The sequence below is a fragment of the Rhineura floridana genome, chromosome 5 (genome assembly GCF_030035675.1).
Source record: "Rhineura floridana isolate rRhiFlo1 chromosome 5, rRhiFlo1.hap2, whole genome shotgun sequence".
NCBI lineage: Eukaryota > Metazoa > Chordata > Lepidosauria > Squamata > Rhineuridae > Rhineura > Rhineura floridana.
This window is the reverse complement of record NC_084484.1, coordinates 95,090,288-95,104,231: the sequence shown is the minus strand read 5'-3', so window position 1 is coordinate 95,104,231 and position 13,944 is coordinate 95,090,288. Positions and strand designations below refer to the sequence as shown.

The 13,944-nt window shown below is 42.0% G+C and overlaps 1 protein-coding gene across 1 annotated transcript in view; it reads right to left on the bottom strand.

The window, feature by feature from the left end:
* The window catches only part of LOC133385873 (cystathionine beta-synthase-like), a 38,588-nt gene extending 28,939 nt beyond the window's left edge, over positions 1-9,649 (bottom strand). The window contains exon 1 of the mRNA XM_061629453.1: positions 9,471-9,649. Within this exon, the coding sequence (XP_061485437.1) occupies positions 9,471-9,649 (179 nt within the window). The remainder of the gene's footprint in view (positions 1-9,470) is intronic.
* Between the last annotated feature and the right edge of the window lie 4,295 nt (positions 9,650-13,944).

Here is a 13,944-nt window from a genome sequence, read left to right as displayed (position 1 = left end):
AAGCAAGGTTCTGAATATAATGCATTTTTGTATGTTACTTCCACTAATTCGGCTATGGGGCGGTTTACAAGTTTAATAAATAAATAAATAAATAAATAATATATGCATTTTTATGCACAGTTTACCCTTAGTATGTGCATTTTTGAACACGTTACTTGGCTGCAGAACTGCATGTCAAAATTCAGGGAAGTTCAGATTTTGAAGGATGGCTGTGTTTGTTTGCAGAGTGTTTCGGACAGTGTGAATTTTGTAGGTTCACCACCTTTAAATACAAACTGAATCTAATTTCTCCCCTAGTGGTAAGTGTGTGCAGGTATATGTGTGAGGGAGTGTATTGGCTACTTTGGCAGCCCTTAGGCTGGAAAAAATTACCCACCCATCGTAAAGCTGTACCCAATCAGGATCCTTCCGTCAAATCGAGGTGCCCTAAGGATGTACATCTGAATTCATGTAGGGTAGCTTCACATGGCTGCTGAGCACCTGACCAACAAAATGTGTGACAGGTCTGAATGGGGTTAGCCTCTGTACAGAATGCTGCATCTTCCCACTATACAGTTAGATTGGGCTTTGGGATGGGGTTAGGGTAAATATCTCTATTTCTGTTCCAAGTCATTTTTGCATGCTTTTACCTATAATTTTTTAAAGTTACATTTCCATATTAATCTGTGAGTTTAAACAAAATCCTCTCAAAATATAATTCAAATCATACAAACATAGGAAGCTGCTTTGTACTGAGTCAGATCACTAATCCATCTGGCTCAGCATTGTTTACACTGACTGGCAGCAGCTCTCCAGGATTTCAGACAGAAAAGACTCCCAGCCACCCCACCCAGAGATGCTGAGGACTGAACTTGCAACTTTCTGCATGCAAATCAAATGCTCTATCACTAAGCTACAGCCTTTTCCCATGCATTTAAATTGTGTTTTCTCTTAAAATACACATTTAAAATGGATATTTTTATATGCTTAAGCTGTGGTCGAACATCCAAAGAAGTGTGAGATCTGGATCTCTTCTCGATCATTCCAGAGTGCAGGACCCAGAATAATGGGCTCAAGTTGCAGGAAGCCAGATTTCAGCTGAACATTAGGAAAAACGTCCTGTTAGAGCAGTATGACAATGGAACTAATTGCCTTGGGTTCTCCAACACTGGAGGCATTCAAGAGGCAGCTGGACAGGCACCTGTCGGGTATGCTTTAATTTGGATTCCTGCATTGAGCAGAGGGTTGGACTTGATGGTCTTACAGGCCCCACTCTACTATTCTATGATTCTATGATCTGGTGGGCAGCAAATTAGTCCAAGAAGTGTGTGTCAGGTCATTTTATTTTTGTACAGGAATTCACAAAGATAGAATTTCTCAAGCATCCCAATTCAGCCCTCCACAACTTCTTAGAGATGATTAGGCCTGCACATAAAATAGTGTACTGTGTCTTCGAAGAAGAATATGTGAAAGAGCTCCCTCTAGGGGCATAGCTTTGGAACTCAACATTTTGGAATATTCTTAGGGGATGGGAATTTGCAATATGGTGTGTGCACTTTGAAACTCCCTGATCAGCTGTGATGCAGGAGAAGATGGGTGGGGCTTCCATGCCTTGGCCAGCCACACAGAAAGTGACTTAGGGCCACTTGTGGCCAGAAAGTTACCCACATGTAAGTATGGGGGAGAAGTTAGGTTCAGTTAGCATTTTAATGTGAACCTATCTAATCTGCGCTTCCATGAAACAATGTACAAACAAAAATCCTCCTGATTTTGCAGTTCAGTTGCAAACAAATGTGTACAAAAATGTTTATATTAGGGAAGTATGTATCAAATATATATGTATTTGTGAAAATAACATGTAGTAACGTACTAGGGGAAATGGCAAGATTTATTTATTTTTACTTGATTTTTAATTATTTGATTTATAGCCTGCCCTTCCTCCCAGCAGGAGCCCAGGGTGGCAACCAAAAGCACTAATGACACTTCAAAACCTCATAAAAACAGACCTTAAAATACATTAAAACAAAACAACTTTAAAAACATTTTTTTAAAAAGCTTTGAAGACATCTATAAAAAAAGGTTTGAAAACATATTGTTTTAAAAAAAAGATTTAAAAACATATTAACATATTAATATTTTTTGATATGTTGTTCTGTATTTTTATTCGTTGTATGTCGCCTAGAGTGACAGGGTGTCCTGCCAGATAGGCGTCGAATAAATTTTAGATAATCATAATCATAATCATAATTAACAGCAATTCCAACACAGACACAGACTGGGATAGGTCTCAACTTAAAAGACTTGTTGAAAGAGGAAAGTCTTCAATAGGTGCCGAAAAGATAACAGAGATGGCACCTGTCTAATATTCAAAGAGAGGGAATTCCACAGGGTAGGTGCCGCCACACTAAAGGTCCATTTCCTATGTTGTGCAGAACGGACCTCCTGATAAGATGGTATTGCAGGAGGCCCTCACCTGCAGAGCGCAGTGATCGACTGGGTATATAAGGGGTAAGAAGGTCTTTCAGGTATCCTGGTCCCAAGCTGTATAGGGCTTTGTATACCAAAACAAGAACCTTGGACTTGGCCTGGTAGCAAATGGGCAGCCAGTGCAATTCTTTCAGTAGCGGGGTGACATGTGGGCGATACCCTGCCCCAGTGAGCAGTCTCGCCGCCACATTTTGCACCAGCTGCAGCTTCCGGACCAACCTCAAGGGCAGCCCCACATAGAGCGCATTACAGTAATCCAGCCTGGAAGTTACCAGTGCGTGGACAACAGTGGTCAGGCTATCCCGGTCCAGAAATGGCTGCAGCTGTCTTACCAGCCGAAGCTGGTAAAAGCTTTCGCTGGTAAGCTAAAGCTAAAATATGTATATTAGGAGAAATGAGCACTAAGTGAAGAAAATTCACAAACTGATGTTATTTTCAAGGGTTTATGAGCAGAGGTGAAAAGCCTTGGACTGGTCTGTGTACTGCTGGTTTAACAGATACAGGGCCAGGCATGCCAGGGCCCTTGGGCCCCAGCCTGCCCCGGGCCCCAGCACCCGCACGCATGCCCCATCTACTTACCTTTCCCTTGAAGTGAATGCTGCCTACGCTGTGCTCGCATGCCTGCCATCAACCAAGATGGCAGCAGAGGCATCAGCCCCTTAGGGAACCTTCGGCTGCCATCTTGAGTGATGGCAGGCTTGCACCTGCAGCACAACCAACATTTACTTCAAGGAAGAGGCAGGTGGGGCATGCAGGTGGGCATTGCGAGCCTGCGTGGTAGTAGGAGGGATGCCTGGGAGCTCCTTCTCTGCAATCCACAGGGTCAGGAGCCGACATTGCTGTAGATTACAGAAGGGAGCACTACCCATCCACCCTAAGGAAGGGCCCCAGGTGCCCTCGGCCAGGGCCTGACCTGGCTGCCCTCTGGCGCCGGCTCTGAACAGATGCACTTGTTATTTGTGATGTCCAGTTCACTGTTACCCTGTACAGATGACTAAAATCTGTGTACAATCAATGTATGGAGAAGGAGGGATTCAGATCGTAACAGCAGACTCTGTGTCTGACCTCTAAGAGTTTATCCTACCTTATGTACAAGTTGTATCTATTTAGGTACAGATTTAATAGAGAGTGCATGCATAGTGCTTTTAGGCCCGCAGGCTGTCTGCAATAGAGCCAAGCAATTCATGCTTCTTAGGGCAATGTTATCCCACCTCCCCAACCCACATGCTGATTTTAGTAAACTGATAGTGAAAGATAGTGCTTATGGATGACTGTTTCACAGCTGCAAGTAATCACTGAGGAATACTGCCAGTATCTGCCGGAGGTGCTACTGGAAAACAACTGCAGTAAACTTCATTGAGTACATTTGGGGATGGGAGAGAAGGGAAGTGCTGTAGCTCAGTGGCAGCTGAGCCACCTTGCACTCAGAAGATCCCAGGTTCAGTCCTCAATATCTCCAGATAGGGCTTGGAACATCCCCTGCCTGAAATCCTGGAGCATCTTTGCCAGTCCATATAACCCAGCCTTCCCTGATCTGTTGCCCTCCAGATGCTTCGGACTACAACTCCTATCAGTCCCAATCAGCATGACCAATGGTTAGGTATGATGGGAGTTGTAGTCCAAAGCATCTGGAGGAGCACTGGTTAGGGAAGGATGGAGCGATACTGACCTACAAGGACCAATGGTTTCACTCGTTCTGTTGAAGGCCCCAGTTCAATCCCTGACAACCTCCAGGTAGGGCTAGGAAAGACTCCCTGCCTGAAAACCAGGAGAGCCCCTGCCAGTCAGTGTAGATAATACTAAAGTGGCTGGATCAACAGTCTGACACAGTGTAAGTGGATCTTTATGTTTCTGGGCAGGGCTCCGAAGAAAACCAGGGTGCAAGTATTCTTTCATCCCTGGAGAGCAAGAGTTCTTCCAAAGTCTAAATTTTCTAAAGGTGTTGTAATTCAGAAAAAAGTAACCCAGTTGCAATACTGTACACACATACCTGGGAGTAAGCCCCACTGGATACCGTGGGGCTTCCAAGTAAACATGTATGGAATAAAGTTAATACAATGATGATTTGCACTCCAGTTAAGGTGTGCATTGACATAACTGTGCGGGAAATGTTAGCCTCTGTGATGTAAGCAGGTATGCTTTTCAGCTATCAAACACATTAAATGAATATCAGTACCTTTGAATTAACACTTTTAAGCTATCAAACACATCTTTGAATTAACAAGACTTCCAGAAAACTGAAAAGATGAGCTTCAACTGTGTATTTTCCATGCATGTATGAGAAAGGAGCAAAATTAACTTCAGTGGTGCTTAGTTTGCCGGGCTTGTTAGAAATGCAAAGTGAACTTGTGGTGAAAACAGGAGTTTGGTAATTGCCAGAAATAACAATTATTTACTCAGCGCATAGTTAAACTATGGAATTTGCTCCCACAAGATGCAGTAATGGCCACCAGCTTGGATGGCTTTAAAAGAAGATTAGACAAATTCATGGAGGACAGGGCTATCAATGGCTACTAGCCGAGATGGCTGTGCTCTGCCAGCCTAGTCAGAGGCAGCATGCTTCTGAAAACCAGTTGCCGGAAGCCTCAGGAGGGGAGAGTGTTCTTGCACTCGGGTCCTGCTTGCGGACAGTGGTTGGCCACTGTAAGAACAGAATGCTGGACTAGATGGGCCACTGGCCTGATCCGGCAGGCTCTTCTTATGTTCTTAGGTTCTTATTTATTTATTTATTATTTATTTTATAATATAATTTATTTATTTATAATTTATTTATAATAAATAATAGAAATAACAATACAACAAAAATAATGTTGTTTCCCCCCAGCACTCAATTTTGCTTTCTCTTATAACGATGCAATTTGCCCTGCAGGCTATACTGACTCCAGTGGAGCAAAGTTAACAACTACTGGGTAAACTTTGTTATCTTACTACATACTTCAACAATCTTTGTCCATGTAGACTAAAAGATTTTTGCACCTTTTATGCATATAGGAAAAAATGCTTATCCAATGGCTGCTTTTATTGCACCTGCATCTGAACATAAACCTCAGCCATGAATTTTGGGCTTTTTCCTCTAAAAAAAACAGCAAACCACAGCTGGGCCCAAGGTTCCCCATCCCTGGTTTCTACAGACAAACCTCCTTATTTTCCATCGTAAGCTGAAACATGCAAGTGTTTCTTTGAGATGGTCTGCTTAATTTTCATTTCATGCACTACCTCTACCAGCATCCAACCCTTCACCTGCTGCCTGCCCTCTGTATTGCTTCCCTCCCATCTACTCAGCATCATTCTGGGAACCTGCTTAAGAAAATAAGAGCCCTGCTAGATCAGACCAATGGTTCATCTAGTCTAGCATCCTGTTTTCCACTAGGGCCAACTAGATGCCTCTGGGAAGCTCCCAAGCTCTTTAAAGCTTAACTGGCAGCCTCCATGGTGCTAAGTTATGCCTCCCTAGTCAGTCTCCCTCAGTTTGGCTCCTAAAAGACCAATTAGCCCCTAAAGATATGAGAAAGTTGCAAGTGGAGTACTTGGAGTAATATTGCACTATGGCTTCAAGGACTGCACTAAATCTGTATGAGAAAGTGGACTTATTAAGAGGGGTAGGTGTAAGTTTAGTTTTCAGTGGCTGTTCACCCTGGGTTGTTTACCTGGGGTACAGGAAATCCTTTACGTCTCCTGGAAAGCTAGTCTGTATAGTTAATGTTTTTAGATTTCTGAAGACCAAAGCTAGTATAAGCATAGACTGTTTAAGCAAGGCTGGCAATGATTTCATTTTATGTATTTTTGCTAACAAGACATCTGAGTTAAGGTTTTGCAAGAAACCTTTTGCAAGGTTTTGCTGTGCTTTTGTCTATTGGCAAACATCTTTCTTTATTAGGGCAGCAGCACACTTATTATTTCTAACATGCTTATTTTTTAACAGTGCTTAGAACATTTGCCTCAAGAAGGTGGATGTTTCTGACTGCCTGTAAATTAGGTGGTGTCCTTTCTTAGTTGACAAGGGTGGCAGACAAGTTTTCTTCCATTCCATAAGATGTGTTGATGGTCACTAACTTAGATGGCTTTCAACGGGAGTTCAACAAATTCATGGAGGCTAGTTCTGTTAATGACTATTATATGGAACATTTATGTTCAGAGACAATATACAACTGAACATCAGTCGCTGAGGAGCAACAGCTGGAGAGAGATGTTGTGTCTAGGCCTTCCCTGCAGTCTTTCCAGAAGTATCTGATTGACCACTGTGGGAAACAGGATACTGAACTAGATGAACCTTTGGTCAGAACTAGCAGGGCTAATATCCATTTGCTGCCACCCATCGCCTTAAGGCTTCTCTCCATGATGAAAATGCCCAGAGGTGTTTTCCCTATCTTAAGTAATTCCAAATATGCAGGTAGTTACAAGATGTCCTAACTGTATTTTTGCAGCCATATGCGAGCCTTGATTCAAAGGCAATCATGCCATATAATGCCTGCACATAACAAATTGCAGAGGAGAGTGATGGAACAGAGCTTTCCTAGAGTCAGGTCCAGCTTTGAATGGGTGCAAGGCAGAGTGTCCTCTCCTCTATCAGTCAGCCCTGGTAGTCTTAACTGGAGGCAGTGGGCAACATGGTCAACTCTCCAAACAGTGCCAGGCAGTTGGGTCTAGCCACCATTTTAATTTCCCACAATATCCATGATGTAGAAACACTCTGGGCTGTACTGGGAAATTAATTTGCAGTTAGACCCAGCTACTGAGCATTGCATGGAGTTGCGAGCTAATTAATATTATGTTAAAAGGAGGACCTAGAGCAGGCAGCAACTGTGAGCCCTGCCAGGTTGCTGGAGGCCTGGCAGTTTCCAAGGCTACCAGGAGCTGACACCAGCACCAAGTCTTGCTACGTGTTGTGTGGGAGCCATCCATCATAGGCATTATTCAATGGAACCACAGAACGCTGCCTTATATGGAATCAAACCATGGCTTCATCTAGCTCAGTACACTAATTAGCAGTGACTTTCCAAGATTTCAGGCAGGGGCCTCTCTCAGCCCTACCTGGAAATGCTGGGGATTGAATCAGGGTCCGTCTGCATGCCAAGCAGATGCACTACCACTGAGCTACAGCCCTTCCCCTAAATAAGCGCTTGTGCAACCACCACGTGCCACACACAGCTTCAGCTCAAAATGTCCTTTCATTCTGGTGAAATAATTTCATTTTTCCCTGCAAAAAAGATATTGCTAACTTAAGAAAAAAAGTGATAATCCCAAAATAAAAGTGTTTCCTTGAGATTTTTTTTTTCTGGAGTTAGGTAGGTAGCTTTGGAGATTTATGATGCATTAACATTTAGGATATATTGTCCTGAACACATGGTACCCTTGTAAGAGATAGATGTAACCTCTAAAACAACCAAGTCATCAGGTCATCCCAAACGACTCCTAAATCCTTCTGCTTATCATTAACTCATTTTACTGCAGGAAGCATTCTCTTACAGATTTAGGTCATCTTGCATAAGTCCAAGTAGAAAATTATTTTTGTTTTGTAGAGTGAACACCTCCTGTATACCTTGTACGTTTAACAAAGAGGAACAGGGTTTCTTTCTTCCCCCTTCCTCTCTTATGGTTCAATGAACTGAAAAATCCCTAACATGGGTAGCTAGGAGATATTTCAGTGCTACTAAATTTGATGAGGGTTTGCAGATCTTGGCGGAAACAAGAGGGTTTCATACCTCACAGTATGCTTTTGTTTTCTTTGATTGTTTATTTGAGTTGCGAGATGGAATTACATTACTACTCGCTGGTGAACAGCGCAATGCAAAAGGAATCAGCTATGTGCACCAGGTATATTGTAAGCCACAAGTACACAATTGTGGCACATTACTACAGCCAGTAGTACGTTATGGGCATACAAGTAATTCCTTCTTTTATTTATACAGCATCTTTGTAACTGTTTCAAAACATAATTAACCCATTTATGTCAGACTGAGAGGGGCAATCAGCATTTTATTAAAAGGGGCACCACAGTGGGTTCTGGGTAAGGATAGGTGAATATGTCAATTCAGGTTTCTCTCAGATTCTCACTTTTCCAATCTTAAATTCTGTTCCCAGAATTGCCATATCAGTCTGCACAAAAATACATCAGCATTTTAGGGTTAATTTCTCCTAATATACACATTTTTGCATGCAACTTTGCCTAATATATATATTGTGGAAAGCAATTTTCCTTAATATAATGCATTTTTGTATGTTATTTTCACTAATATATGCATTAACCCTAGAATATGCATTTTTATGCACTTTACTTGGCTGGTCAACTGCATCGTAAAATTCGTAAAAGTATGAATTTTGAAGGATGGCTGTGTTTCAGTTCTCATACTGTTTCAGAAAGTGCAAAGTTCACCTTTAAATACAAAAAGAATCAAATTTCCCCCTCATTCCTAGTTCTGGGTGATATCCAACATGAATCATATACAAGAGTAGACCTACTGAAATCAGTTAACTAAGTAACTCTGTAAGTGGCTGCATACATGTGGCTACACACATGCACATACAGAGAGAACAAAGATTTGTATAAAATAATTCAAATGTATGAATTTTGTAATAAATTAATTTATATGTATGTGTAGAAATGTATAAATACCTGAGTCAGTGTTGGGTTGGCTTTTTTACCACTTTGTGGGAAATTAAAAGGATAGCTAGACTCAGCCACCCAGGGATATTCAGAGCCAATGGCAGCTTGTGGCTCCATGTCAGTGGAATCTGCTCCAGTTTTTACTATGAACTTTTATGGAGCTGTCCAAGGTCCTGAAATCACCTTAGGCAGCTCCTTCAAAGTCTGGACTAAAACCTAGAGCAGATTCCACTGCCACAACTGTACTGGAATACTGAGTCAGAACTGTACTGGAATATGCTCACAGGACCACTTATGAAAATTCCATACATGTGTGATCCATACAATATATCTTTAGGAGAAATCTCTGAAGCTGGGAGTGGGATAGAGAGAGGAAAATAACATTCTGAATGCAACTTACAAAGGTACACATCCGTGAGGGGACTCCGAGATGGATTTTCCTGGTTTCCAGGTACATCTGCTGGGTAGATTGGGACGAACCCATGTGTTGTTAGTTTTGGTTTCTGAGTTTTCTACATCTCCGTTGAGGAAAGGACAAACTCGGATTGTTTTGTTGGATGTGAAAACAGAAGCCATCATGAGCTAGAGGGAGAGAGAAGATTAGGAGGGGGGGAAAGCATATTGATCAGCAAACTCAGTTCTTCAACTCTGGTAGGTGGGGTGTGGAGAGGAGACAGCATCAGATATAAGCTTATTCAAGTGCATCTATTAAAATATCTAGCTTTGGTAACCTGTGAGGGGCTTTGGCTTACAAAAGGGGGGAGCTTTGGCAACCTGCAGGGGTAGGGGAAGCCTCAGTGACCTCTGGTGGTGGTGGGAGCTCTGGCAACCCATGAGGGGAAGAGGGTAGCTTTGGTGACCCATGTGTTGGCAGGGAGGAGCTTTGATGATGGTAGGTTGGGTTGGCAACCGAAGTAAGCAGGGGTGGTAGTTCCGTGTGTGAGTGTGTGTGAGTGTGTGTGCGTGTGAGAGAGAGAGACAGAGACAGAGAGAGATGAAGAAGCCTAGTCCACAAAAGCGTATGCCATAATAATATGTTTGTCTTTAAAGTGCCACAAGTCTTATCTTTGACTTTGGTTGCAACAGACTAACACAGCTTCCCTTCTGTAAATGATCTCAACAAACAATGCCATTATCAGTGGCAAAGATGTATTCAACCCGGTTCCGTAATCCTATGCAATAGGATAGCTAGGGAGCTGCAGCGTTCTCAGAGCCATCTTCAAGATTATTATCTTGTGTTTTCCGTAATTCACTTCATCCTGGGTTCAAAGGTTTGATTAAGAAATATCTAAAAGTGTCAAACCACGGTTAAATTCAAAGTGCTTGTTGGTTATTGACTTCAACAGGACCAAGGTACAACCAAATAGATATTTACTGGGTATTAACAACCTTCTCAGAGGTATCTGATGAGGTAAAATATGGTTTAGAACTTATGAAATTTGAAGCTGCTGTAAAGCTTGAAAGCATGAGATAGTTCACCCCCTTATGAAGGTTTTAACTTGCCAAGGAGCAATTCTTTTAATAAAGCAATTTCATTCCATTCTTCATATCTGTTACCTTTAGAAAGAAGGCTGCCAGAGTCTGAAATCTAAGAATTCAGCTTCACTTTTGATATTTACCCTGACTTTTAACTGTGGTCATGTTAGTCCAGGTAATGAGCAAGTCTGTGTTCAACCAAGCTTGGGTTTGCTTGAGCAATATCCTAATGATCAATGTAGCAGCCACCCTCTTGCTAAATTCTTACAATGTTGGTTGACAATTTATTTTTATTTTTTGTACTCCAGGTAAAATTTTACCCTGACTTTCCACTTTTGAAAAAGTTCCCAAGATGATTTGACAATTCAATATTTTAACTAATGTTCTATCAAAAGAATCTGGGTCCAATAAACGGTAGGCCAAACTAGGCATGGATTTAGTGCATTTTAGCATTTAAGATGCAGGTTTTTCTCAAAGGCAGACAGCAGCAGCTGAGAGGGATAATAATTGATGGAAGGGGCATGGAAGGCGAGTTTTACCCTTTCCTCTCTTGTGGTCCTTGGGAAAAGTCCTCCTCTGAAGCTGGTATTTGCTTTGGAGGTGGCAGAAAATCCCATTGACAACACTTTTTCACAATTTTATCATCCTTTCCCCCCTATCCTCCAGCCTAGCAGTGTAACTGGGTTTTACCTACTTTTCTGTTGATGCCTTTAGCATCACACATCAACTAAAGCCACAGAGTCCATGCAGAAACTAGCAATTCTTAGATGAGTAACAGAAGATGGTTTATGCCTTATATGCCTTTCATGAACTCATCTTTAAAGTCATTGACCTCTTTTCGAATTCTGACTTGGGATCACTCTGCCGAAACTCTGCCAAGTGATAATTACTCGACAGGTTGCCAGATGGCACTATTGCTACAACTTGTATGGGACATAACCAACTTTGAATATTACAAGGCTGTGATCATGAAGGTAATTGTGAGTGATGTCATTTGAAAAACTCCCTACAGACCTTCTCACATATTAAGATCAGCAGAGGAGCCTTCTTGCTAGTTCTGCCACCCTCAGAAGTTCAAGGGAGGGTGGCCTGGGAGAGGGCATTCTCTGTGGTGGCCCCCAAGCCGTGGAACCCCTTCCCACAGAGGTGTGTCTGGCACTTTCACTGTAAAGTTTTTGGTGAATACTGACGACACATCTCTTTAACTTGGCCTTTGACACCTGAGATATGTGTTTTCAGGACCCACCCTATTCCTGTGACTGGAATTTGTTGTAACTATTTAAAATATTGAACTGTTGTAACCAGGCCTGGGGCCTGCTGGTGAAGGACAGTTGATAAATTTAATGATGATAACAATAGAACATGGGACTTTACTAGCAAGGGGGCTGTTTGGATATATGATGTCTATCTTCATTTTGCTGTTCGCTACTGTGATTCATGCCTTGGTAATCTCCCTGGTCTACTTGTATACATAAGGCTGCCTCTGAAGATCTTTTGGTGATTTCAATTAATTCAAAGTGTGGCCAATGGGAGCAACATAACATTTGTATTGAAATAATTACAATTACTTTCTATTTCTTTCCAATAAAAATTCCAAGTGCTGGTATTAACCTTTAAAACCAGATATGGTCTTGGTCCATACTGCTTTAGGGAACACTCCCTAAAAATGAACATTTCCACTTCGTACACCAAGCTCGAGGGAGCCTTGCTCCAAATTCCATAGCTATCAGAGGTCACACTGGGGACAACAAGGAGTAGGTCATTCTGCTGTGATGGCACCCTCACTATAGGTAACTTCTCCAAAGAATCTAGCTCAGTAAGTCAGTAATGAGTAATATTCTCACAAATCATTTAGCACATATTTTGGAAAGTTGTTTGTTTGCTACTCATCTGGACACCTCTTAACCAATTTAACATGATGGTTCCTGAGATCAATGAGCAGGTTTGTGTCATTGTTTGGAATGGATACAATTGAACACCCTTTTGAATCGAGATGGTGGATTGAACCTTTCAAAATTGCACTGATTTTGGGTTTCTGAGAATTCCCAAGGACAACCAGGTAGTATAGTATAAGTGTATTTTCTTTCAATTTATTTTAACCACTAGTTTGTCCAGACAATAATGACTAGTAAAGCATGAATGGGACTGCAGTCCAATGTACAGTTATCTATTTCTAAGTAAATATGTAGAAGATGGCACAAAAAGAAAGATTTCCATTTCCACAATACTCCACATCTTTGCCAAAATAAATTAACTTATGTTTGAACTGGTGCAGATCTTTAAGTCAGGTCAACACTGATTGCACATCAGGCGAATCAGTCTCAGTGTTATACACTGTGTCAGTTGTACATTTGCCAGACCTCAAAGGCACAATCAAGACATGAGAGCCACATTGCAAACCGGCACAGTATGCATGCTGGTGTTTATGCAGAATCTAGAGTAGTGCCCGGGACTACCTGGTTTTTGAAGTGCAATACAGCCCAAGGAGACCCACTGAAGTTAATAGACATGGCTAACTCAGGTTTATTCATTTCAATGGGTCTACTCTGAATAGGAGTAGAATATAACCCACCATCTCTCACACATCCCAGCCTGTCAGAACTAAGGTAGTAAAAGGTGTGGCAGATACAGCCCTTTGCTCTGCAAAAGGAGACACCCTCCCACTACAGATATATCCTCTACACCTTTCACAGTCACGTGTATGATTCATCAGCCTGTTTTGCAATTCCCTTTGCAGATAGCATGTTATCACCAAGTACATGTTCCATCTTCCAATGGCCTCTATTTTGGGGACCCTTAATGTGTGAATGGGCAACCTGCTTCTCCTTGCACAGGTATCTCTTCTCCCAGTCTACCCAGCTGTCAGGACCAGAGATGACCAGCACAGGCTGTGAACTGTGCCCCATCACTAATTTAGAATTCCCTCCCCTGCCCCCTTTGTGCTCTCTTCCTGATTAATTATTTTTTCCAAGTTAAAGTTACAGGTTTTAAAAATTTACATAGGTGACAAGAGGTCTTCTGTATCTTTAAAAGTTGTGCAGGGGGAAGGGATAATGTCACCTTGTGGTTTTTTCCATTACAATGTTGCAAGAAAACCTGCACTTGGTTGAATTTTCTCTTCCCTTAAAGATGCAGAATCATTCTTAGGCCCTGAGCCTGGCAACCTTATTCCCTACTTGCTGGCATAGCTTTTGCTTTGGTTCATCTGGCCATTTTGTCAGTTGGGTTCCAGTTGTAAAGCAATGGCAGGAGAGATTCCTTAACAAATACACATCTGGGAAGAGGAAGCGTTTGCAGAGCGATGCTTCTGTTCAGTGTACCAAAGCATTCAAGATCTCCTGATAACATGCACGAAGCATACCTGTTGTCTTCTACAGATGCCAGATACAAAACTTACT